General features: G+C 51.3%; 1 protein-coding gene across 5 annotated transcripts in view; it reads right to left on the reverse strand.

Annotated features, from left to right (window-relative positions):
- The window catches only part of pcgf5b (polycomb group ring finger 5b), a 249944-nt gene extending 224487 nt beyond the window's left edge, over nucleotides 1-25457 (reverse strand). For 2 of the 5 annotated variants that reach the window (XM_038822039.1, XM_038822035.1), the window contains exons 1-3: nucleotides 25362-25457; nucleotides 18008-18049; nucleotides 13847-14194 (exon numbers count right to left, since the gene is read on the reverse strand). In XM_038822039.1, coding sequence (XP_038677967.1) covers nucleotides 13847-13958 — 112 coding nt within the window. In that variant the 5' untranslated portion in view covers nucleotides 13959-14194; nucleotides 18008-18049; nucleotides 25362-25457. Of the gene's footprint in view, nucleotides 1-13846; nucleotides 14195-15367; nucleotides 15814-15950; nucleotides 15970-18007; nucleotides 18050-25361 lie in introns of those variants that run through there. The other 3 variants (XM_038822036.1, XM_038822038.1, XM_038822037.1) reach the window with 3 other exon arrangements.
- Nucleotides 25458-25843: the final 386 nt, after the last annotated feature.

Here is a 25843-nt window from a genome sequence, read left to right on the forward strand (position 1 = left end):
CAGGATGAGACGCATGGACCCTTGAGTCACAATGGCACCTTTACCCCCGGTTATTCACGCACCCACCGCTCCCCCCCCCCCCCCCCCCCCCCCCCCCCACCCCAATACTCTGGTGTTAGGTCAGTTGAGTGAATGCATGGGACCAGTGTCTGCATCCTCATGGGGTCCTCAAAGACGCCCATGTTATGACCTTGAACGGGGTGAGTGATGATAAGACATCACCATCATGCCTTGCACAGGGGTACACATAAGTGCTATCCGTGTTATGTTAGTGCTTGCATGAACAATGGAGTTCACTGCAGCACGGCGGCGTAGTGGTTAGTGCTGTTGCCTCATGGCGCCGAGGACCCCGGTTCGATCCCCGGCCCACGTCACTGTCCGTGTGGAGTTTGCACATTCTCCCTGTGTCTGCGTGGGTCTCACCCCCACAACCCAAAGATGTGCAGGCTGGGCGGATAGGCCGCGCTAAATTGCCTCTTAATTGGAAGAAAACAAATTGGCTACGCTAAATTTATTTTCAAAAATTAACATTGGAGTTCAGTGCTTGGGACCAACGCTTCCAACTTGGCTCCAGTCAGTGGCACTGATGTTTAGCTCTACAGAAAGCGGTAGCATTTCAGGCAAATTACTGCCTCTTGCGGCAGACAACTGATTCAAGTGAAACCTGAAATTAGCATGACAAGCACATCCCAAGAGGGCACCCTCATTCTTACCAGGTCACAAGGGCTGCAGAGTTGACAAGCTTCCCATCAGCCACAGCCATCCCCCAACACAAATTCCAGACAGTCAAACTTCCCTGGCAAGTTGATTTGAACTTCAATGCAGCTTAACTCCTTTGTCCTCACAGGGCTTCCTAAGTGTAGGGTTCAATTCACACTGTAGTCGTCCTCCCTTCAGTGAGAGTGTCTTTATGCCTCCTGAGGCAGATATGCACTCCATTCCTGAGTCCCCATTCTACCCTTGCAGCCTAGTCTCTCATGGAACCCCACCCAAGAACCTCACAGTCGCTCCCAGAGTTCACCTCCTCCCACCAACATTCTAGCTCCCACTATGGAAGGGCACTGCCTCAGCAGAGAATTTGGACACAGGCCCAGCAAAGAAGACATGGGAAGTCCTGCCTGCATGTCATTCTTCAAATCTGTTTAAAGCAAGGGTCACCTGACATGAAGGGTTAATAAGGCCTGCAAGCAACCCTTGCCCCCCGGTTTGTGAAACTGAAATCCACCCTGGCCCCGAGTTGAGTTGAACTTATTTGTGTCCCCTGCATCTGATGAACTATTAACACCCTGGGAGTGATGGCTTCTCAACTCCATAACGCCCTGGGAAGTGAGGTTGCCAGGTTTGCGTTTACGCAAAGCTGTTGTAAATGGCATGCCAGCGGCCGATGAATATTCAGTGGAGGGGCAGTGGGAAGTTCCGGAGTGAATGCAGGCTAATGACATGCTAATTTAGTTAAATGAGGTCCCTCGGATTTTGTGACGTGCTTCGCGTTACTCCGTCGGCAGGGGAGGTTGAAAATAAGAATTCATGATCTGAATTCGTGATTTGCGTTTTCCGATTCTCTTCGGATTTTGAGGTTGTGTAACTGATCCTGTGCACGGCTAGAGCGGGCTCAAAATCACTCCCTATATTTTCTTCTAAATATATTGAGCGAGAGTTTTGGTGCAATCTGAAATCTGGGCGCAACTGCAGGGGCTGGTTTAGCTCACTCAGCTAAATCGCTGGCTTTTAAAGCAGGCCAGCAGCACGGTTCGATTCCCGTACCAGCCTCCCCGGACAGGCGCCGGAATGTGGCGACTAGGGGCTTTTCACAGTAACTTCATTGAAGCCTACTCGTGACAATAAGCGATTTTCATTTCATTTCATTTCATTTTCATTTTTCATTTGACACTCAGCTGAAGTTATGATTTCCACCCAAAAGCATTAACATAACAAATGTAAGGGCAGCACGGTGGCCTAGTGGTTAGCACAACCGCCTCACGGCGCTGAGGTCCCAGGTTCGATCCTGGCTCTGGGTCACTGTCCGTGTGGAGTTTGCACATTCTCCCCGTGTCTGCGTGGGTTTCGCCCCCACAACCCAAAAATGTGCAGAGTAGGTGGATTGGCCATGCTAAATTGCCCCTTAATTGGAAAAAATAATTGGGTAATCTAAATTTTTTTTAAAAACATAACAAATGTAAAAACTTCCATGAACCAGCGCAACACGGTGGCACAGTGGTTGGCACTGCTGCCTCACAGCACCAGGGACCCAGGTTCAATTTCAGCCTTGGGTGACTGTGTGGAGTTTGTACATTCTCCCAGTGTCTGCATGGCCTTCCTCCGGGTGTTCCCGTTCCTCCCACAGTCCAAATATGTGCAGGTTAAGTGGATGGTCTTTGCTTAAATTGCTTTTTAGTGTCCAAGGTTGTGCAGGTTGGGTGAGGTTACGAGGACAGGACAGGGGAGTGGGCCTAGGTAGGGTTCTCTTTTGAGAGTCAGTGCAGAACCGATGGGCCGAATGGTCTCCTTCTGCACTGTTGGGATTCTATTTGATGATTCTGTGAATTAAGCAGCATAACAAAACATTTCTTTCCCCCTTGCATAAGAAATATAGATATATACATGTAAAGGAATGACAACCTTAAGTTTTAAGAATAGTTTAAACATATTTATAACAAAGAAAGCAGCTTTAATAAGAGTACCTAGTCCACAATCTGTGAGTAATCTGATTTTGTAATCACTGAAAATTATTTTGAAATGAAAAATGAAATGAAATGAAAATCACTTATTGTCACGAGTAGGCTTCAAATTAAGTTACTGTGAAAAGCCCCTAGTCGCCACATTCTGGCGCCTGTTTGGGGAAGCTGGTATGGGAATTGAACCGTGCTGCTGGCCTGCGTTGGTCTGCTTTAAAAGCCAGCTATTTAGCCCTGTGCTAAACCAGCCCCTTTATAGTGAATATGAAGCATGGACTAGATTCATTGATATATATTATATTTTGATAATTAAAAAAATGTTAAACGTGGCGAAGATGCCCTTAAAAAGAAAAGCTCAATTTGAGTACAATTATTAGTATTGCCGGAAATTCACCATACGTATTATTCCAATTTGGGGCATGGCCAGCCTCCACATCATTTTTTTTTAAATCGGGTACTCCTCACTTATGTTCAATTCCACATGTGCCTTATGCTGGTGCGGTCAACTTCAGGCAAATTATAGCAGAACATCAAGACCATTAACTTCTCCTGCTTTGAAAGAATTACGTCTGTAAAACCATGAAGATGTTTCATTGGTCCTTTGCCCTTTACAACACTTTTCCTTTCCATGACTACATATTCTTTACTTATTCTTCTTCATTAAATGTATCAGCTTTGATTTATCAGCGTTAAATTTTATATGGCATTTATCTGTTCAAACTACTGATGTGCCTAGGTCTTCCACAAGGCACTTTCATGAATCTCCCTTTAACTTCAGTTTTCCCCGCTCCATTTGTGGTGTCTGCCTATGTTATCATTGTGGCCCTTCAGCCACATCAGGCCCCGAGAGTACAACACTGCCCCGAGAGTACAACACTGCTTACGTCCTCCAGTTTGAAAAGTATGCCGGTTCTGTCCTTTGGTCAGCTTCCTATCCTAGCTGCTTTGTATTTAACGTGCCATAGTTTTAAATCTACAAAGCACCTTATCAAACACCTTTTTGAAAATGCACACGGACAACATCTATGCATTCTCTTTCTTTCCTCACCATGTCAATGCAGGCAGATAGTTCATGACTTTGTCATCTTGCTTCCCATAAACAATGACAGCGGAGATCCACGTGTGAACGTTTGTGTGGGCTTGAATATGTCACAGATTAGTTGATAATTTATATGAAGAACCAAGAAGTCACTTACAAACTTAAAAACAAATCAAGGAGGCCATCATTTCCTGCTATTTGTTTTCTCTGATCTCCCAAAACAAGTGCAAAACAGCTGGAAATCAGAAGAAAGGTTCAACAGCAACAGAAATTGGCCTTAAATTGTGCTTATTTAGATGTTTTTCATATAATTATGTATTTTAGGTAGTCACTCAAATGGATAACTAATACTATAGGCTAAACACTGCTTTTGCCTTCAAACTCTGCATCAGCTGATCTCCTCTGATGTTACACACATGTAATTTTTAACTGGACACATCACAGTTTTTAAACCAAGGCATTATATTTTACCACATGCAAATTCTGATGGCTGGCTCACCATCATCCAGGGCAGCGACCCCGTGATGTATCGCTCAACACACAGTAAAACCGAAGAAGAACATTCCACTTACATTCCAAACAGACCTTAAAAGCAACAGCTATACAAAAATTAATAGTAACCATAAAAACAATCTGAAAAAGGTTTTTGTTTTAAATGACCTCCTGCAACATTGAAGGTGTTCCTGGATTAGAAAAAATGTACTCTGCGGCGCACACTCCCACTCCACGGCACAACCCTTTCTATCCTGTGGGGGCATCAAATGAAACAGTGCAGGCAGCCATGGAGTGAATGGTCGCACACAGAGCAGCTCCGGCTTGGAGCCGTTGGTTTGGTCACGTTTTACCCGTTAGTGCGGTAGTTTCGGCAGAAAGGTGAAGTGGAAGGTGTAGAAGAGATTCTCCCCAAGATTTGCATGTCTATTGGCTATCAGACCTGGCAGAAAACAGTTAAGGATCGGGCTAAGGAGTTGGAGGACACCTGTGGCACAGCACCAATTTTGAGAATGGCGGAGGGGGATAGCCTCATATGGAGCAGTTGATAAACTTCATCAAGGAGGAATTTTGCCAGCAAAGGAAGGAGATGCACAACGACTGGTCAAAGGCAATAGAGAGAGCAGTGGCATCTCTGTGAGGACCAGGTGGAGAAGTGCCTCAAAGCACAGGGGGCGACGATACAGGAGTGGAGAAGGTGGTGTCCGACCAGAGCAATTGGATTGTGCCTTTGGCGGTAGAGGTGAGGATCCATGCCAGTTGCTACGGGTGAAGGTGGAGGAGCAGAATGGGTCCAGATGACAGAACTTGCAGATAGTGGGTCTTCCACAGGGTGTGGAAGGAACGAGCGCCACAAAGTGCAATATTCGCCAGGTTGGTGGAGGGAAAGGTTCTGGTCAAGGCCCCAGACGTGGATCGGGCCCACAGGTCCCTGAGGCAGAAACGAGAGCAGGGGACCGACACAGGCAGTGATTGTACAGTTGCACAAGTTTGTGGACAAGGAGAAGATCCTCAGGTGGGCCAGGGTGAAGCGAGTGCGAATGGAAGGGTAATCGAATCTGGATATCATCAATAGAATTTACATAGGTAGAAGGAGGCCATTCAGCCCATTGAATCTGCACCAGCTCTTGGAAAGAGCACCCTACTTAAGCCCACGCCTCCACCCTATCCCCGTAACCCAGTAACCCCACTTAACCTTTTTGGACACTAAGGGCAATTTATCATGGCCAATCCACATAGCCTGCACGTCTTTGGACTGTGGGAAGAAACTGGAGCACCCGGAGGAAACCCACGCAGACACGGGGAGAACGTGCAGACTCCACACAGACAGTGACCCAAGCCATAATCAAACCTGGGACCCTGGAGCTGTGAAGCAACTGTGCTAACCACTGTGCTACCATGCTGCCCTATATACCAGGACATTGGCGCAGAGCATGGGAAGAAGTGCGGGATTCAACAAGGCCAAGGTGGTGTTGTTACAACGGAAGAATTGTTTTGGGGTGTTGTACCAGAGAGACTCTGGGTAACATTCGACGCCCGGGCGTATTACTTTGAGACATCAAAGGAAGCAAACGGCTTTATAAATGGCCATAAGTTGGGGGAGAACTGAGGGATGGTGTGGGATGGAGGGGTTAAGCCCACAAAAGTTGGGTGTTATTGCTGTTTTGTGTTGCCAAAGGGGGGAATTATTTTTTTTTGGGGAGGGGCTGGTTGTAAGTTTGTAAGGGGGCGATCGTTCCCCCTTCCTGCCCTTTGTCTTGCTTTTTGGGAGGCAGCTATTTGTGAATTTGGGTGATTTCTTTTTCATGTAAGGGGTGTGTATGAAATGGCCCTTTGGGTGGGATTGATGGTCCTGTCGGAATTCAGGGGTTTAGAGGCCTGTTGCACAGGTTAAGGAGAGACTGGTCGGGGTAGGGGCAGGAGAGTGGGCAAGGGGGGCCTTTGGGCAGGAGTTGCCATGCTAGCAATCAAAGCTAGTGCACAGAGGTAGGGGAAGAGGTTGCGAGGAGTGGCTAGGTAGGGGGAAATGTGACATGGCAGGATGGGAGGTTGAGCGTGATCCTGGGTGGAGATGGGGCCATCTTGGATGGGCTCGGTTTGGGGCGGGATTAAGTGAGGTGGAACTGGTGGGGAATGATGGCAGACGGTAATGGGGAATGGAGGCATAAGAGTCGTGATGTGGAACGTCCAGGAGCTAAATGGACCAGTCAAGAGGTCCTGGGTTTTTGCGCACCTGAGGGGTTTGAGAGCAGAGGTGATTTTTCCACAGGAGACCCATTTCCGGGTGAAGGATCAGGTTAGGCTGAGGAAGGGATGGGTGGGGCAAGTATTTCACTTGGGATTTGATCCGATGTTGAGGGCAGTGGCCATTTTGTTGATCAAGTGGACTGTGTTTGTGGGGGCCAGGAAAGTGCGGGACCCAGGGGGGAGGTATGTGATAGTGAGTCAGGTGCTGGAGGAGACGCCAGTGGTGCTAGTCAACACATGTGTGGCTAACTGGGGCGATGCGCGTTTTGTAAAGGAGTTACTGGGAACAATCCCGGAAATACTCATCAACCGATTATGGGCGGAGACTTGAACTGTGTAATGGAGTCGCAGGTGGACAGGTCAAGCCCCTAATCGATGGGAAGGTCGAGGACAGCAAAGGAGCAGGGAGGGTTTATGGAACGTATGGGGATGGTGGATCCGTGGAGGTTCAGGAACCCGGGAGGAAGGGATTACTCCTTTTTCTCACATGTGTTTAGGTGTATTCTAGAATCGATTTCTTTGTGGTGAGCCGGGCTGTTTAGCACAGGGCTAAATCACTGGCTTTGAAAGCAGACCAAGCAGGCCAGCAGCACGGTTCGAATCCCGTAACAGCCTCCCCGAACAGGCGCCGGAATGTGGCGACTAGGGGCTTTTCACAGTAACTTTATTTGAAGCCTACTCGTGACAATAAGCAATTTTCATTTCATTTCATGGGGGTGTGGGGGCGGAGTATGCGGGGATTGTGGTTTTGGACCATGCGCCACATTGGCTAGAGGTTAGTCTTTGTTCAGGGTGGGTGCAGAGGCCGGGGTGGATGTTGGATTTGGGTCTCTTGGCAGTGAGGCATTTTGTGAGAAGGTGATACTGGCGATTGAGAATTATGTGGACCTTATTCAGAACAGGGAGTTGTTGGAAGCCAGATTCTGGGAGGCATTGAAGGCGGTGGTTCGAGGGGAGATTATCTTGTTCAAGGCTCACAGGAGTTGAAAGAAGCGGAAGGAGCATGGACGGCTGCTGGTCGAGATAGGTGAGGTGGATACTCGGGGATACCAGGAGATATTACAAGAAGTTGTATAAGGCCATGTCTGGCGGAGAAGAGGGGCTATAGGGCGATTCTTGGATGAGTTGGAGTTCCCAGAGTTGGAGGAAAAGAGACACAGGCGTCGATTACACTGATCCTGAGGAAGGGGAAGTATCGGCGATGGTGTTGGCCGGTAGGATGGAGTGTGTGCGTTGGGGCAGTTTCTGAGGATCAAACAGGTTTTGTGAAGGTTAGGAAGCTTTCCAGTAACATCAGGAGGCTATTAAATGTAGTGACAGCCCCGTTGGCATTAGCGTCTATGAAAGTATACGGGGAGCCCAGTGGTGCAATCGATGGTCAGGGTGTAGAACCAGTTGAGGAAACACTTTAAGTTGGAAAGAATGTTGTTGCTGATACCATTGTGTGAGAACCACAGGTTCAAGCCGAGGGAGATAGATGGGATGTATGGGAAGTGGAGAGAGACGGGCTGGAGCGAGTTTTGGACATGTTCTCAGAGGGGAAGTCTGTGGGGAGGGAAGTCTGTGGGGAGGTGTGAGGCGATGCGGCGGGTGAAGTCAACCTCTTCCTGCAAGAGATGAGTTCAATTCAAGGTGGTGCATAGGGTACACAAGACTCGAGCAAAGGTGAATGGGTTCTTCCAGGGAGGGGCAGATGGGTGCGAGAAGTGTGGGCGGGGGGCTGGCGAATCATTGCCTATGTTCTGGGGCTGCCAGAAGCTGGAGAGCTATTGGGAGGCGGTGTTTGAAACACTATGCAAGTTAGTGGGGATGGAGGTCAAGCCGGACCCTATGATGGCAGTTTTGGGGGTCTCAGAAGCTTCTGGAGGGAAAGGGGCCAATGTTATGACCTTTGCCTCTCTAATAACCCATGAAGGATCCTTTTAAACTGGAGGGAACGCACACTGCCAGGGGTGGCAGCTTAGCTGGGGGATTTGCGCAACTTTCTCTGGTTGGAGAAGATTAAGTTCGAGTTGGGGCATCAGAGGAAGGTTTTGAGGTGTGATGGGGGCTGTTCATGACGTGATTTGAGGAGTTGTTTGTCACAGGGGGAGGGGGAAGGAGGAGGATCAAAGGGGAAAAATTGTACAAATTGTGGATTGTGGTTTGATGGACTGGTGTATTTTATAGATGTTATATGTGTTTGTAATAAAATACCTTTTTTTTAAAATGAGGCAGTGCAAATATGACATCAAAGGTGGTACTAACCACATATTTCCCCACACGAACTTGCATTTATCTAACTCTGCTTTAGTAAGGGAGTGAAAGAGAATTGGTTAAAGGCTTAATTAAATAATTTGGCTTTATGGAGTTTTAAAGGTATAACAAGAATTAGATTTAGGGAAGGAAACCCAGGAATTAAAGAGTAAGTCCAATACGCGGAGAACCTGCCATAGGTGATGGACTGGAGGCAAGGTTGGGGCGGGGGCGGGGGGGGGGGGGGGGGGGGGTTTACATCACTAAGGTGGTGGATTGGCAGTGTCAGTGTGGCAATGATGGGATTTTCAGATGAGAATTTAAAACCTAATATACTAAAGAAAGGGAAGCCAGTGTACATCAGCGAGGACAAGAACTTTAGATGTTTGGCACTCAACACAGGACATGATGCGAGTGACAAAAACCCGAACAAGTGGGGAGTTTATAGAGGGTGACATTTGGAAAGGCTGCTAGTCCAGAGACAACAAGACTGACTCAGAGTTTGGTGCAGTAAAGTAGGTGCAGACACAGAATATTCTGTGTAGATGCAGTTCAGGTTTTATGATGGACAGCGCAAGGAGTCTGAAACTCAGAATTGCACATTCAGCACTCAGAAGGTGGGCACAATCTGGTTCAACCATGGAAGCTGCAGCATTAATAGCAAATTAGCAAAGTTTCTGGTGAGGGCCAAGATCGGTGGCTTTCACAATGATGCTCTCAATTTTCAGCTCAAGGAAATTCTGGTTATCTTATAACAGCCAATCTAGGAAAACAGAGGGAACAAGTAAAGCAAAGAAAGGTTGGGGGTTGTCATTATCACATCTAAGGAAGTTGACCTGACTCCAAAAGGACATGCAGATGAGGACTGAGACAAAGGTTGATCTTTGGAATTCCTTGCTAAAGAATGACTAGACAGGAAGAGAAACTTTGCTGGCTCTGTTAACACATATAAGAGACTCAACAAGGAGATTGGAGGCAAAAGAATGCAACAATCAGTCATATCAAACACTGCACAGAGATCAGCTCGGACAGGAAGTCAGAAGGTATAAGAGGATAGAATTGCTTCAGTGAAAGGGAAAATTAGTCCATAAGCTAGGTCTCTGTCAGGATCAAGGTACAAATACCTTTATCATAGAATCATAGAATTTACAGTGCAGATGGAACCCATTCGTCCCATCGAGTCTGCACCTGTCCTTGGAAAGAGCACCTTACATAAACCCACACCTCCACCCTATCCCCATAACCCAGTAACCCCGCCTAACGTTTTTGGACACTAAGGGCAATTTAGAGTGGCCAATCCACCTAACCTGCCCAAATTTGGATTGTGGGAGCAAAACCGGAGCACCCAGATGAAACCCATGCAGACATGGGGAGAACGTGTAGACTCCGCACAGACAGTGACCCAAGCCGGGAATCGAACCTGGGACGCTGGAGCTGTGAAGCAACTGTGCTAACCACCGTGCTGCCCAATCTTCAATGTGTTGGAGGATGACAATAGCCTTATTTTACAAGGAGATGAGTGAACTCGGGATGATAGTGGAAGGCAGTGGTGTAGAGGCATTTTCACTGGACTAGTACTCCAGCCACCCAGGGTAATGCTCTGGGGACTCAAGTTCAAATCTCATCACAGCAGATGGTGAAATAGAATTCAATAAAAATCTGGAATTAAAAGCCGAATGATGTCCAAGACTTTTGACTGAATCGAGAAGTGCTATGGGAGACCTTGTCAAAGGCCCGCTGTCCAGAGTAATTCATCAACATCCTCTGACACCTCAACGACAAGATGTTTGTAACAGTTCTCACCGACAGAAATAAGACAGAAACCTTTGAGGTCAAGACTGGAGTCAGGCAGGGATGTGTCATTGAGTCCACTCTTTTCTCCATCTGTATCACCACCATCCTTCACGTTGTCAAGAGCAAGCTTCCCAGTGGAGTGGACATTGTCTAGAGGATGGACGGAAACCGTTTCAACCTCAACCGGCTGAAATCTAAGAGGAAAACGACACTGACATCGCTTGTGGTACTTCAGTATGCGGACGACAACGCCATCTCAAAAGAGAATCTCCAAGCCATGCTTGACACATTCGAAGAAGCATACCAAAGTATAAGTCTCAGCTTCAACCTCAAGAAGACTCAAGTCCTTTACCAATCTGCCCCCAGGTCAAGATCCGGTCCCTCCTTCCATCAAGATCAATGGAGAAACCCTACCAAACATGGAACATTTCCCATACCGAGGGGGCCACCCCTCTCCTCTAAGGCTGACATTGATGCAGAAATCCAACATCATATCCAATTCGCGAGTGCCTCCTTCGGAAGCCTAAGGACAAACGTCTTTGACGACCACAACATCCGTACTGACATCAGCATCCTCATGTACGAGGTGGTCGTCCTCCCAACTCTTCTATCCGGCTCAGAAACTTGGATTATGCAGAGGCGCCGCCTCAAGGCCCTGGAGAGGTAACATCAACACTGTCTGAGACAGATTCTCTGTCAGCTAGGACAAGCGTACTAACATCAATGACCTTGGAGGTGCCAAGAGTACCATCATCGAGGCCGTGACTAATACTTGGAATGGGTGAGTTATCTTATGAGGGAAGGTTAGACATGCTAGGCTTGTATCCGCTGGAGTTTAGAAGTTTAGTAAGAGGTGACTTGATTGAAACATATAAGATCCTGCAGTGTCTTGACAAGGTGGATGTGGAGAGGATGTTTCCTCTTGTAGGCGAATCTAGAACTGTTAAAAATTAAGGAGTCTCCCATTTAAAATGGAGATTAAGTGAAATTATTTCGCTCAGAGGGTCGTGAGTCTTTGAAACTCTCTTTCCAAAAAGGTTGTGGAAGTAGAGTGTTTGAACATTTTTAAGGTAGAGGCGGATAGATCCTTGATAAGCAAGGTAGGTGGAGTGCAGATTTATGGTTACTATCAGATCAGCCATGCTCTTATTGAATTGTGGAATAGGCTCTTGAGGCTGAAAGGCCTACTACTCCTTGTTCATATGTTCCTCAGTAAATGGATCATTATCCACTCCTTGGCACTTATGTTTTATTCATTAGATGTGGACGTGCTGGCTAGGCCAGCATTTACCCATCCACAATTACCCTCTAACTGAGAGCCTTGCTAGGCCATTTCAGTGGGGCAATTTAAGAGTCAACCATATTATTGTTGATCTGGAGTCACATGTAGGCAGACTGTGTAAGGAAGGCAGATTTCTTATCCTAAAGGACAATAATGAACCAGATGGGTATTTGTGACAATCGACAATGGTTTGATGGTCATCTCCTTCAGCGATCACTCGTTAATGAGTATGATGATCATCCTACTGGTCAAGGTTACTGGTCAAGGGTTCTGCGGATTCTTGCACGGCTGATGAGTCCAAATTCACTTTCCATAGGACCAACGCTCACTTTGTTAAATCTTTTATTTTTTGAAGATTTATAAAAACTCTTACTATCTGTTTATATATTTCACGCTAGCTTTCACTTGTACTCTAATTTTTCCCTCATTATTAATCTTTTAGTCATTCTTTGTTATTCCTTATATTCAGTCCAATCCTCTGACCTGACATCTGTCTTTATACAATTATATGCTTTTTCTCAAGTTTGATACTATCTTAAACTTTTCTAGTTAACCACCGATGGTGGTTCCGTCCCTTCGACATTTTCTTGCACATTGAAATGTAACTACTCTGTGCTTTCTGAAATATCCCAATTTATGTTTGCCACTATTAACCTATACCTTGACCTAAGTTGCCGATTCACTTTAATCAGCTCAGCTTTCACACCCACATAATTGCAAGTTTTTAAATTTAAAACCATAATCTCAGACCCACTCCTCTCTCCCTCAAACTGAATATAAAATTCTATCATATTATGCTCGTTGCCATTCAGAGCCTGAGCCCTGATGGACTTCATCCTTGTGTCTTAAAAGTATCTGGACAGATAGTTAGCTATGAGATCATTAATTACTCCCATCTCCGTGAACAATACCAGTCTAGTATAGCCTGCACTCTGGTAGGCTCTGGTAGAACATGCTGTTCTAAGATGCCATCCTGAAAACATTGAATGATACAGGAACAGCAAAGAGGAAAATGAAGAGGCAATAGGGATGAGAAGGATATTAGAGAGGTAATCTTTAAATTGCAAAATAAACAGCAGGTTCACCAAGAACAGAGGATGAAGCAGCTGAGAAATCTGTCTGAAATAGACAGCAGCAAGTGTAATGAAGGTTGCAAAGAAGGGGCGGCACACGGTGATGCAGTGGTTAGCACTGCTGCGACACTGCTGCGTCGAGGACCCGGGTTTGATCCCAGCTCCGGGTGATTGTCTGTGTAGAGTTTGCACATTCTCTCCCTGTCTGCGTGGGTTTCACCCCACAACCCAAAGACGTGCAGGGTAGGTGTATTGGCCATGCTAAATTGCCATTAATTAGAATTTGTTTTTAAAAAATGAATGCTGCAAAGAAAACCAAGGAATAAATAGCGGATCATCCAGGTGGATGCTCAAACCTGTGCCTTCAGCAGGAGATAAGGTCAGCTGGACTATTGAATGGTGCAAAACCCAATTAGGGAATGTTGTTTAAAATGTAGATCATTTGGGGACAGACACAGCAGTGCTGCGAGATGTTGGGGAAAATAGTGCTCAAAGACTGAGATCACAAGTGAGAGCCAATGTACACACCCAGATGAAAATCCTGGAATACATGTGTAAGTGGAAGAGAAGCAAGGGAGTTCTTGGAATAGGAGCTTGATGAGAGGCGGAAATCGGTAATTACCACTGGCCAACAACTGCCAATAGTGTGCTTTGCTTTTCTGGTAATAGGTTAGTTTGTGCAATACAGTGGAAGTCCATTAACCAGGCAGCCATGATAGAAATAGAATCATCCCATTCTAAAGTTCATTCATATTAACAGAAAGTAGCAACAGGTATAATAATGTTGAGAATCAGTTGTTGTAAGACACTGTCTCCATTCATTGTCACCAACTGTGCCTTTAAGTATTTTCTGTTACTGTCACAATATTCCATCAAGCATAGCTTCGACATGGTATTTTCACTTTTTGTCATATGCAAGAATTGACGGTGAATTGTTTATCAAGTCTGATCCAATACTCCCAGACTATTATTCAGAAACATACATCATAATTCTTGCAGCATTACTTACAAGTGTGCAGACACTCAGTCACTGTAGTTGGCTTGATAAGATAGCCCTTGCAGACGTAACAAGTGATGAAGGCATTAAATTCTCTCACTAGGTATTTCCTTTGTGTAGCCATTGTTGGGCAAGGTAACAGCAAAAGAGCAGGTAAATCAGGCCAGAGTTAACAGGTGGCTCTATGCTTAAAGGACTTGCTGTGCTGCACGGCACAGCTGCATTTCTCCAGGCATCTGTCTGAGAAATTTGTTGGAACAAATTCGAAGCAAATCAACTTCTCCAGGAGCACATTGTCCTTTAGTCAAGGATTAAGGTTATGCTTTTCTCTTCTCCTGTATTGTACAGAGTGTCCCAAACCTACAGTATTACAAGATAAAGATGTTAACAGCACATTAAATCATAGGTGAAAAACAATGCAGTGATTGGCTATCGAAGTGCTATAAAACTACCAATTTACTCAATCAGACTATTTCTTTGGGCATTAAGTCGTTCCTAACATTCTTAGCAACTAACATTTTTAAATATAAATTATTACATAATTAATTCAAAGTTATTGATCTAATACCAATAATTTACTGTAAAATGTGCATAGGTGGGTTGAGTTACCAAACCAATCTCTATTCTGACACAAAGCAAATCTAAATGCCAATATTGTCATAAACACACGGGCACACATCTTTCTGGGTAACTATGTTTGGCTATTGACCAACAGAAATAATGCCCAAATGAAAGAATCCTCCAAAATAATGTATCTGGTCTACTTGAACATTTTAGTAAAAAGTTTATATTATAGTAAAAGAAATTATGAATCAAGAATCAAGATTAAAAAATAAAATAAGAATATAGTATCTTCCATAGGTGCCCTGGCAAAAAATGTGAAATAAAATTAATTGAAAATAATAGTTAAAATATCAGTTAAAGGGATATTATCATCTCATTAGAAAATGTTCAGCCAGGCTTAACTCATGGTAAAGTACAACAGTGCCATGAAGCCAGAAAATCCAAATCATCCTGGTGACCAGGGCATGTCTGCAAAGTAACATCACAGCCTTTTGCAATGCAACCTACTCACACATCTGTCAGTTTGGGAAATTTAGCACAAATTAAAAAAAAGTTAACGCATCACGTAAATTCCTGTAAACGTAACCATTCCGCGATTCAATAACTGACTGCATGACATTCCTCTCCTCTTCAAAATTAAACTTAGTCACTTGTAAAGGAACCGTTCTAGTTTAAACTGTGCAAGTGTGACACGCATATTTCTGAGAGAAAATAACAAGGGGTGGGAAGGGAAGAGTTTGGGGGACTGAACGCTTCAACCATTTGTCTGAACTTCAGATATCACCCACCCGCCTTCCCTGTGTTACAATATTCTGGATGGGATGATTTCTCTGCGGAGAGAAAAAAATATTTTCACCAATGACTCTGCGTTTTGAAACTTTAGATTCCTGCGTACAAGGTTGACGGGGAGGAGGGAGTCCCATAACCACATCATAAATCATCACACACACAAAAAAAAATGCCGTTTACCCTCCTCTGCGCTGCCTGCCCCGCAACTTCCAGGCGATAGAGAGCGAGATCGCACAGCATCAAAAGAGCCCGCTCCGTTATAGACATGAATACTACTTGTGCATCGTCACGCAGCGAAAGGGTGTAAAAGATGCAGCCCTGTGGTGTTTTATATAATTTTGTTTTTTTTAAAGTAGGCCGTATCGCAATGCTTGGCCACCCAACCGCGGGGATCCTCGTTGTTGAGAGAGAGAAAGAGGCGCCCTTGCCCTTCCCTTGCCGGGCACTGGAGAATTGGATGGGTACAGTGTGTTGGAGCTGAACACGTGGAGCCCTGTCACTTGCACTCGGTGTGTGCTGTAGTTACAATGTGCGCAGGTGTTTTGTGTGTGTGTGTGTGTATCTAGTAGTGTGGAGCGCACTGCACTTACTCAAGAAGCTGTTCCCATTTCACTCTACACAGTCCAGGCAATGCTGTTTCCCCCACTCACTCTATCTATCTAAATATATTTATATAATATATGTCTAATCAGCTGACACGCTACGCACTGCCCCGGGGGCTAACTAAGAGTACAGTTTATCCACAAACGTAAACTCATCTCACCGCTTGTAATCTGGCAATGGAGATGGACCGATTTGCTTCCCTCCCTCCCTGGGAATTTTTTTTAAAAACCCAACTACGCAGCAGCATGATGTAGCGTGAAGCGAGAGAGGGAGGCGAAGCGGCGTGGGGGTGGGGGAAAGAAGAGGAGGAAAGCGAAAGTCCGCTTTCTGCTGTCGTGCTGAGCGATATGAGTGTGCATGTGTCTCCCTCGCTTCCCCCAGTGCCCCCCTCCCTCCCTGCTGTGTCTTCCTCTCCTTGTGTGTATGTCTAACTCTCCCTATGTATGTCTCTATGTTTGTCTCCCTCTCGACCTGTGTATGCCCCTCCTCCTGTCTATGCACGTGTGTCTCCCTCTCTCCCTGTGTCCTCTCTCTCTGACCCCCCCCCCCTCCCCTGTGTCACCCTCACTCTGTCTTCCCCATCTGTTTATCCCTGTGATTCACTCTCTTTCCCAGTCCCCCCCCCCCCCGTGTGCCCCCTCTCTTTCTGTGTGTTTGTGGCCCCTGTGTCTGCCCCCTCTCTCTGTCCCCCTGTGTATGTGTGTGGCCCCACTGTGTGTCTCCCTCTGTGTTCCCCTCTATGGGTGTGTGGCCCCTCAAGTATGCCCTGTCTCTCTCTCTGCCCCCACCCCCCACCCCGTATGCGTGTGTGGTCCCTCTATGTGTGCCCTCTATCTCTCTGCCCCCTCTATGTGTGTCCCTTTCTGTGTTCCCCTCTAGGGTGTGTGGCCCCTCAAGTGTGCCCCCTCTCTCTGCGCCCCCCCCCCCCCATGTGCATGTGTGGTCTCTCTATGTGTGCCCCCTCTATCTCTCTCTGTGCCCCCTCTATGTGTGCCCCTTCTATCCCTCTCTCTGTGCCTCCTCTATGTGTGCCCCCTCTATCCCTCTCTCTGTGCCCCCTCTATTTCTCTATGCCCTCGGTGTTTCCCCTCTAGTTTTGTGCCCTCTCTGTGTGCCCCCTCAAGTGTGCCCCACTCTCTGCCCCTGTGTGTATGACCTCTTTGTGTGTGCCCCCTCTCTCTGTCTGCCCCCCTCTACGTGTGTATGTGCCCCCTCTGACTGTTCCCTCTCTCTGCCCTCCTGTGTCTGTGGTCCCTCTATGTGTGCCCCTCTCTCTCTGTCCCCCGTCTGTGTGTAGCCCCTCTCTCTGTACCCCTCTCTCTATCCCCCTCTATGTGCGTCTGTGGCCCCTCTGTGTGCCCCCTCTCTCTCTGCCCCCCTCTAAGTGTGTCCCTGTGTGTGTGACCCCCTCTAAGTGTGCTCCTGTGTGTGTGTGTGGCCCCTCCATGTGTGCCCCATCTCTGGGTGTGTGTGTGTGGCCCCTCTATGTGTGCCCCCCTCTATGTGTGTGTGGCCCCTCTATGTGTGCCCCCCCCATGTGTGTGTGTGTGGCCCCTCGATGTGTGCCCCCCCCCCCCCCATGTGTGTGTGTGTCTGTCTCTCATCAGGAAGCCACCAGCGTCACTATTTGCGTCAGCCTGAGAGAGACAGGAGGGGGGGGGGAGAGATAAACCAAACACTGGGTCTGCTCCCAGCCCCAAATAACTGGCAAAGTCAGACCCTCTGGGAGGCAGAGTGTGTGTGGGGTACTGGGGATGAGAGGGGGGGGGGGGGCAAATCCGCGTCCAAACTCCCCTCCCTCCTTCCCTACACAACCCACCCCCCTCCTCTTCTATAGAGATAAATAAGCTCTAGAAGTTTCTAACACAGTTTCCCTGCCTGTCAGTGTGTGTGTGTTGTGTGTGGCGCATTATTTATTTGCCAGCTGCCCCGCGGGGCCACCTGAACTTCAAGGCTTTTGCCGCAACCGGCACCAACGGCAAGGTCGCCCGGCGTCTGCCCTGCCTCCTTGTACCCCCCCCCCCCCCCCCCCCCAAAAAAAAAACTTGAGGTTGACACCTGACCGCCATCCCACACATAAAGTTTTAGGGTGAGGGGGGGGGAGATGGATGGAGGCCGCCTCGGCTCGGAACCTGATCTCACCCCCCGCCCCCCCCCTTCTTTTTTGCCTCAGTTATTCGCTGTTTTTTTTATCTTTTGGCGACTGCGTTTTCTTACCTTGTTTTTTTTTCTCAAGAGGCCATAGTGATTACAAGAGGGCTAGAGTTTTAAAAAAACCAACAGTTATTTTTGTTGTTGTGGTGGTGCTGCAGGGGGATCGCGGCCGGATGATGGCTGAGGGAGAGCTGGGAGCGGGAGACCGGGGGTAAGTTTAGTCAGTGGGTGAGCGGCACTCAGCACTTGCTGAGCAGGAGTGAAATCACGGAAATACTCGGAGGGCGGGGGACTTTAGTTCTGCGCTTGTTTACGGCCATTCCGCACCAGGCCGCGCTCATTGGACACCGGCGAGGGCGCTCGCTTTGAATCGGCTGCCGGGCCTCAACTCCCGATCACCCCCCCCCCCCCTCACCCGGATCACCCCCCCCCCCCCCTCACCCGGATCACCCCCCCCCCCCTTACCCGATCACCCTTCACCCGGATCATCCCCCCCTCACCCGGATCACTCCCTCACCCCATTCACTCACCCGGATCACCCCCCCCCCCGTCACCCAGATCACTCTCTCACCCCGATCACTCACCCGGATCACCCCCCCTCACCCGGATCACCCCTCACCCGGATCACTCCCTCACCTCGATCACCCCCTCACCCGGATCACCCCCCTTACCCGGATAACCCTCTCACCCGGATCACCCCTCACCCGGATCCCCCCACACCCGCATCACCCCCCCCCCCGATCACCCCCCTCACCCGGATCACTCCCTCACCCCGATCATTCACCCGGATCACCCCCCCCTTACCCGGATCACCCCTCACCCGGATCATCCCCCTCACCCGGATCACTCCCTCACCCCGATCACTCCCTCACCTCGATCACTCCCTCACCCCGATCACTCCCTCACCCGGATCACCCCCCCTCACCCGGATCACTCCCTCACCTCGATCACCCCCCTTACCCGGATCACCCCCCTTACCCGGATAACCCTCTCACCCGGATCACCCCTCACCCAGATCACCCCCCGCCCACCTGCATCACCCCCCCTTACCCGGATCACCCCCTCACCCGGATCACTCACCCGGATCACCCCCCCTTACCCGGATCACCCCTCACCCGGATCATCCCCCTCACCCGGATCACTCCCTCACCCCGATCACTCACCCGGATCACCCCCTCACCCGGATCACTCCCTCACCTCGATCACCCCCTCACCCGGATCACCCCCCTTACCCGGATAACCCTCTCACCCGGATCACCCCTTACCCGGATCACCCCTCACCCGGATCACCTCACCCGCATCACCCCTCACCCGGATCACCCCCCTCACCCGGATCACTCCCTCACCCCGATCACCCCCCCCCCATACCCCGGATCACCCCGATCACCACCCCTCACCCGGATCAGTCCCTCACCCCGATCACCACTCCCCTCACCCGGATCACTCCCTCACCCGGATCACCCCCCTCATCCGGATCACCTCACCCGGATCACCCCCCTCACCCGGATCACCCCCCCCCGACCCGGGTCACTCCCCCACCTCACCCGGAGTCCTCCCCCCCTCACTGGGATCACTCACCCGGATCACCCCCCCCTCACCCTGATCACTCCCCCCTCACCGGATCACTCCCCCCTCACCCGGATCACCCTCACCCAGATCACTCCCTCACCCAGAACACCCCCTCACCCGGATCAAGCCGCCTCACCCGGATCAGCCCCCCTCACCCGGATCACTCCACCCGGACCACCCCCTTCACCCGGATCATTCCCAACCCCTCACCCGGATCATCCTCCCCTCATCTAGATCACTCCCCCCTCATTTGGATCACCCCCCTCACCGGGATCACTCACCCGGATAACCCTCACCCCAATCAATCCCCCCTCGCCCGGATCACTCCCTCATCCGGCTCAATCCCCCCTCACCCAGATCACCCCCCCTTCACCCGGATAACCCACCCTCACCCAGATCACTCACCCAGATCAACCCACCCTCACCCGGACCACTGCCCCCCACCTCTCCCGGATCACTCCCCCCCCCCTCACCCGGATCACTCCCCCCCCCCTTTCGGATCACTCCACCCTGATCACTCCCCTCCCGTCACCCACATCACTCACCAGGCTCACCCCCTCACCGGATCCCACCCCTTTCACCCGCATCAATTACCCCCATACAACCCGGATCCCTACCCCTTCACCCGGATCACTACCCCCCTTCACCCGGATCACTCCTCTCCTCACCCATCACCCCTATACCAAGATCACACCCATCCGCTTCATCTGGATCACCCCCCCTTCACCCGGATCACTCCCCTTCACCTCACCCGAATAACCCTCACTCACCCGGATCACCCCTCACCCGGATCACTCCCCACCACCCTCACTTGGATCACCCCCCCCTCACCCGGATCACTACCCCTCACCCGGATCCTCTCCCCCTTCACCTGGATCACCCTCCCCTCATCCAGATCACTCCCCCCACTCACCTGGATCAGTCCCCCCTCACCCACATCACCCCCTCACCTGCATCACACCCCCCCTAACCAGGATCACTTCCCCCTTCATCCGGATCATTCCGCCCGCCTCCAGCCGGATCACTTCCCTTCACCCGGATCATTCTCCCCTTCACCCGGATCAATCCCCCCATATCCGGATCACTCCTCTTCCTTCACCCGGATCACCCCCTATACCCAGATCACTCCCCTCCACATCATCCAGATCACCCCTTCACCCGGATCACTCCCACTCACTTCACCCGAATCACCCATACTCACCCGGATCACCGCACCACCCAGATCACCCCCCCTCACCCAGATTAGTCCCCCCTCACCCAGATCACTCCTCCCCCACCTCACCCGGATCACTCCCCCCACCTTCACCCGGATCACAGGCCCCCCACCCTCACCTGGGTCAACCCCCCTCACGTGGATCACCCCTCACCCGGATCACCCCCCTCACAACCCCCCTTCACCAGGATCACTCGCCCGGATCTCACCCTCACCCTGATCAATCCCTCCCTCACTCGGATCACTCTCTCATATGGTTAAATCACCCCCTCACACAGATCACCCTACCTTCACTCTGATCACTCCCCCCTCATCCGGATCACTCCTCTTCCTTCACCCGGATCACCACCTATACCCAGATTACTCCCCTCCACTTCATCAGGATCACCCCCCCCCCCCTTCACCCGGATCACTCCCCCTCACCACCCGAATCACCCCCACTCACCCGGATCACTGCCCCGCCCAGATCACCTCCCCTCACCCAGATCACTCCCCCCCGCCACCTCACCCGGATCACTCCCCCCACCCTCAGCCGGATCAACCCACCCTCATCTGGACCACTGCCCCCCCACCTCACCCGGATCACTCACCCGTTCACACGGATCACTCCACCCTGATCACTCCCCTCACCCACATCACTCACCCGGATCACCCCCCCTCACCCGGATCACCCCCCTTCACCCAGATAACTCCCCCCCCCCCCCCCACCTCCACCCGGATCACTTCCCCTCACCCAGATCATTCTCCCCTTCACCCGGATCATTCCCCCTCCTTCGCCCGGATCACTCCTTCACCAGAATCACCGCCAATCCCTTCACTCGGCCACCACCCCTACGTCACCCGGATCACCCCCTACACCCAGATCACTCCCCTCCACTTCATCCGGATCACCCCCTTCACCCGGATCACTTCCCCTCACTTCACCCGAATCACCCCCCTCACCCAGAGTACCGCAGCACCCAGATCATCCCCCTCACCCGGATCAGTCCCCCCCTCACCCGGATCACTCCCCCCCAACCCTCACCTGGATTACTCCCCCCCAACCCTCACCCGGATCACTCCACCCCCTCACCAGGATCGCCCTCACCCGGATCACTCACCCGGATAACCCCCCTCACCCGGATCAACCCTCCCTCACCCAGATCACTCCCCCCCTCATCCGGATCACTCCACCCGGATCACCCCCTTCACCCGCATCACCCACTTCGCCCGGATAACTCCTCTACCCGGATCACTCCCCCTGCCATCCGGATCACTCCCTCCCCTCCACCCGGATCATTCCCCCCTCCACCCGTCCCCCTCACCCGGATCACTTCCACCCGGATCACTTCGCCGCCTCACCCGGATCATCCCCCCTTCACCCAGATCACTCCCTCCACCCGGATCACTTCCCCTTATCCAGATCATTCCCCCCTTTACCTGGATCAATCCCCCCTCATCCGGATCACTGCCCCTCCTTCACCCGTATCACTCCTTCAACAGAATCACCACCCATCCCTTCACTTGGCCACCCCCTCCTTCATCCGGATCACCCCCTCCCTCATCCGGATCACTCCCCCTTCACCCAGATCACTCCCACTCCCTTCACAAGGATCACTCCCCCCACCCTCCATCCGGATTACTTCACTCGGATCACCCTCACCCGGATCAACCTCCCTTCACCCGATCACTACCCCCCTCACCCGGATCACCCCCTTCACACGCATCACCCCCTTCGCCCGGATCACTCCCCCTCTACCCGGATCACTCTCCCCGCCACCCGGATCACTCCCTCCCCTCCACCCAGATCACTTCCCCCCCTCACCCGGATCATACCCCCCTTCACCCGGATCACTCCCCCCTCCTTCACCCACATCACTCACCCAGATCACCCCCTCACCCGGATCACTCCCCCCGCCCCCTCCACCCAGATCACTCTCTCCACCTGGATCACTTCCCCTTATCCAGATCATTCCCCCTTCACCCGGATCAATCCCCCCCTCATCCGGATCGCTCCCCCTCCTTCACCCGGATCACTCCTTCAACAGGATCAACGCCCATCCCTTCACTCGGCCACCCCCTCACCCGGATCACTCCCCTCTTCACCCTGATCACTCCAACCTTCATCCGGTCACTCCCCCTTCACCCAGATCACTCCCACCCCCTTCACCCAGATCACTCCCCCCACCCTCCATCCAGATTATTCCCCCTTCGCCGGGATCGCCCCCCCTTCACCCGGATCACTCCTCCCCCTTCACCCAGATCTCACTCCCCTTCAGCTGATCACTCTCCCCACTTCACCCGGATCACTTCCCCTCTTCATCCGGATCACTCCCCCCTCACCTGAATCACCCCTCCCCTCACCCGGATCACAGCCCCTCCCCATTATCCGGATCACCCTCATCCAGATTACTCCCAACTTCACCCGGATCACTCCATCTCCCCTTTCGCCAAATCCCGCCCCCTCGCCCCGATCACTCCCTCTTACCCGGATCACTCTCCCTACCCTTTCACCCGAATAACCACCCCCCCCCGCCCTTTCACCCGAATAACTACCACCCCTGCCCTTTCACCCGAATAACTACCCCCACCGCCATTCTCCCGGTAAATTCCGCCTCCCCTTTCACCCGAATCACTCCGCTTCACCTTTCACCCGAATCATTCCCCCCTTCACCAGGTCAATCCCCTCCATCACCCAGATCTCTCCCCCCCCCTTCACCCAAATCACTCCCCCCTCCTCATCTGGATCACTCCCCACCCTTCAGCCACATCACTCCCCCGCCCTTCAGCCAGATCACTCCCCATACCCCCTCCAGCTGGTTCACTCTACCCCTTCAACTGCATCACTCCCTCCTCACCTATTTCACTCCCCCGCCCTCCCCATCCTCTTCAGCTGGTTCACCCCCTCCCCCATTCACCCGGATCACTTCCCACAACCTAACGCTCCCCAGCAGGATCACCTCCACCCCCCTTTCACCCTGTTTAACCAGATCAACTCCCATCCCGATCACCCCACTCCGCCCTTCACCCGAATCACTCCCCACCCCCCGGAGCACTCCCCACCCTCCCAACCCAGAACACTAACCCCAATCCCTACCCCCCCACAGAAAACTAACCACACAGTCTCACCCGCATCCCTCCCCCCCACCACCACGCTCTGTCTCTGCTCCCTCCAATCTCCCTATCTCCTCGCGCCCCCCCCCCCCCCCCCCCCCCGCTCTGTCTCTTCCAATTCTCCCTCTCCACATAATCTCTTCTGCTTCCCCCCTCCGCTCTGACCACTGTACTCCCCTCCACCCTGTCTCCTCTGCTTCCTCTCTGCTCTGTCTCCTCTCCGCTCTGCCTCTCCTCCACTCTGTCTCCACTGCCTCCCCTCCGCTGTCTCCTCTGCCCCCCCTCCGCCCTGTCTCCTCTGCCTCCCCTCTGCTGTCTCCTCAGTGCCCCCTCCGCTCTGTTTCCTCAGCCCCCCTCCACTCTGTCTCCTCAGCCCCCCTCTGCTCTGTCTCTTCCACCTGTCTCTACTCTGTCTCCTCTGCTTCCCCATCAACTCTGTCTCCTCCGCCCCTCTGTTCTGTCTCCTCCACCTCCGCTCTGTCTTCTCTGCCTTCCCTCCGCTCAGGTCTCCTCCGCCCCTCCCCGCTCTGACTCCCCATTTCCCCCTCATCTTCTCTGCCTTCCCTCCGCTCAGGTCTCCTCCGCCCCTCCCCGCTCTGACTCCCCATTTCCCCCTCCACTCTGTCTCCTCCGCTCCCCGTTCTGTCTCCTCAGCCTCCCTCCGCTCTATCTCCTCCGCCCCCCCCGCTTTGTCCCCTCCGCCTCCCCGCTGCTCTGTCTGCTCCGCCTCCCCCGCTCTGTCTCCTCCGCCTCCCCCCACCCCGCTCTGTCTCCTCCGCCTCCGCTCTGTCTCATAGAATCAGAGAATCCTTATAGCTCAGAAGGAGACCATTCACCCCATCAAGTCTGCATCCACCCCATAATCCCACCTAATATGTACATTTGTGCACACTAAGGGGCAATTTTGCATGGCAAATCCACCTAATCTGCACATCTTTTATCTGTGGGAGGAAACTGGAGCACCCAGAGAAGACTCGCAGATACGGGAAGAATGTCCAAACTCCACACAGACAGTCACCCGAGGTTTGGATTCAAACCCTGGTCCAAAGCGGTGTGTCAGCAGTGCTAACCACCGTGCTACTCCCCCTTTTCTTTCTCCTCTGTCCCCCTGCTCTGTTTCGTCCGCCCTCCCCACTTCGCTCTGTCTCCTCTGACGCCCCCCCCCCCCCCCCCCCCCCGGCCTCCTCTCCACTCTGTCTCCTCCTCCCCCCATTTCTACTTGGTCCCCTCCCCTCCCAGTACTCTCTCTAAAACCTAAGGAGGGAGAGTAGCTGTAGGGCCTATCACTGTTTTGTACCTGAAGGTCTGGTCATGGGTAGGAACATGGGGGTGTGCCCATACTATTCTTAAGAGCCTGTTGCTGTGATCATAATCTACTTGAGCAAGTGAGGAGGGGACAATGCCAAATTGTACATGAAGGGGCGGCGGTGGTGGAGACGTGGGACTGGTGGGGAGGGGTGCTGGTGGAGAGGGGTGCTGGTGGGGACGAGGCAGTGCTAGACTGTACCTGAGGGGGGAAATGATGAAATGTCCGTACTGTACCTGAGGGCCTGGTGGGAGTGAAAGGTTGGGTGAGCAGTGACCGTATGTATCTGAGGGCCCGCCAACTCTGCCTGTGTGGTGGAAGGGGAGGGAGGACCAAACCAATTCAAAGTCTGTCTTTGTGACATAATTGACATTGTAATGGCAGGGTCAGGCATGACATCATCACCTTAGCAACCTGCGAAACACATGATGTCATTGCCTTAGCAACCTGCAAAACACATGATGTCATTGCCTCAGCAACCAGGCAAAACACTTGATGTCATTGGCTTAGCAATTTGCAAAACTCATATGTCATTGACTTAGCAACCTGCAAAACAGATGATGTCATTGACTTAGCAACCTGCAAAACACATGATGTCATTACCTTAGCAACCTGCAAAGCACAATGACCTAATATTCACATAGTGCATCAACTCACTGCTTACTTTATTTTCCTGGGAACCTAGAATTCATTCAATTACATCATCACAGTCATCAAA

Source organism: Scyliorhinus canicula, chromosome 16, assembly GCF_902713615.1.
Source record: "Scyliorhinus canicula chromosome 16, sScyCan1.1, whole genome shotgun sequence".
NCBI lineage: Eukaryota > Metazoa > Chordata > Chondrichthyes > Carcharhiniformes > Scyliorhinidae > Scyliorhinus > Scyliorhinus canicula.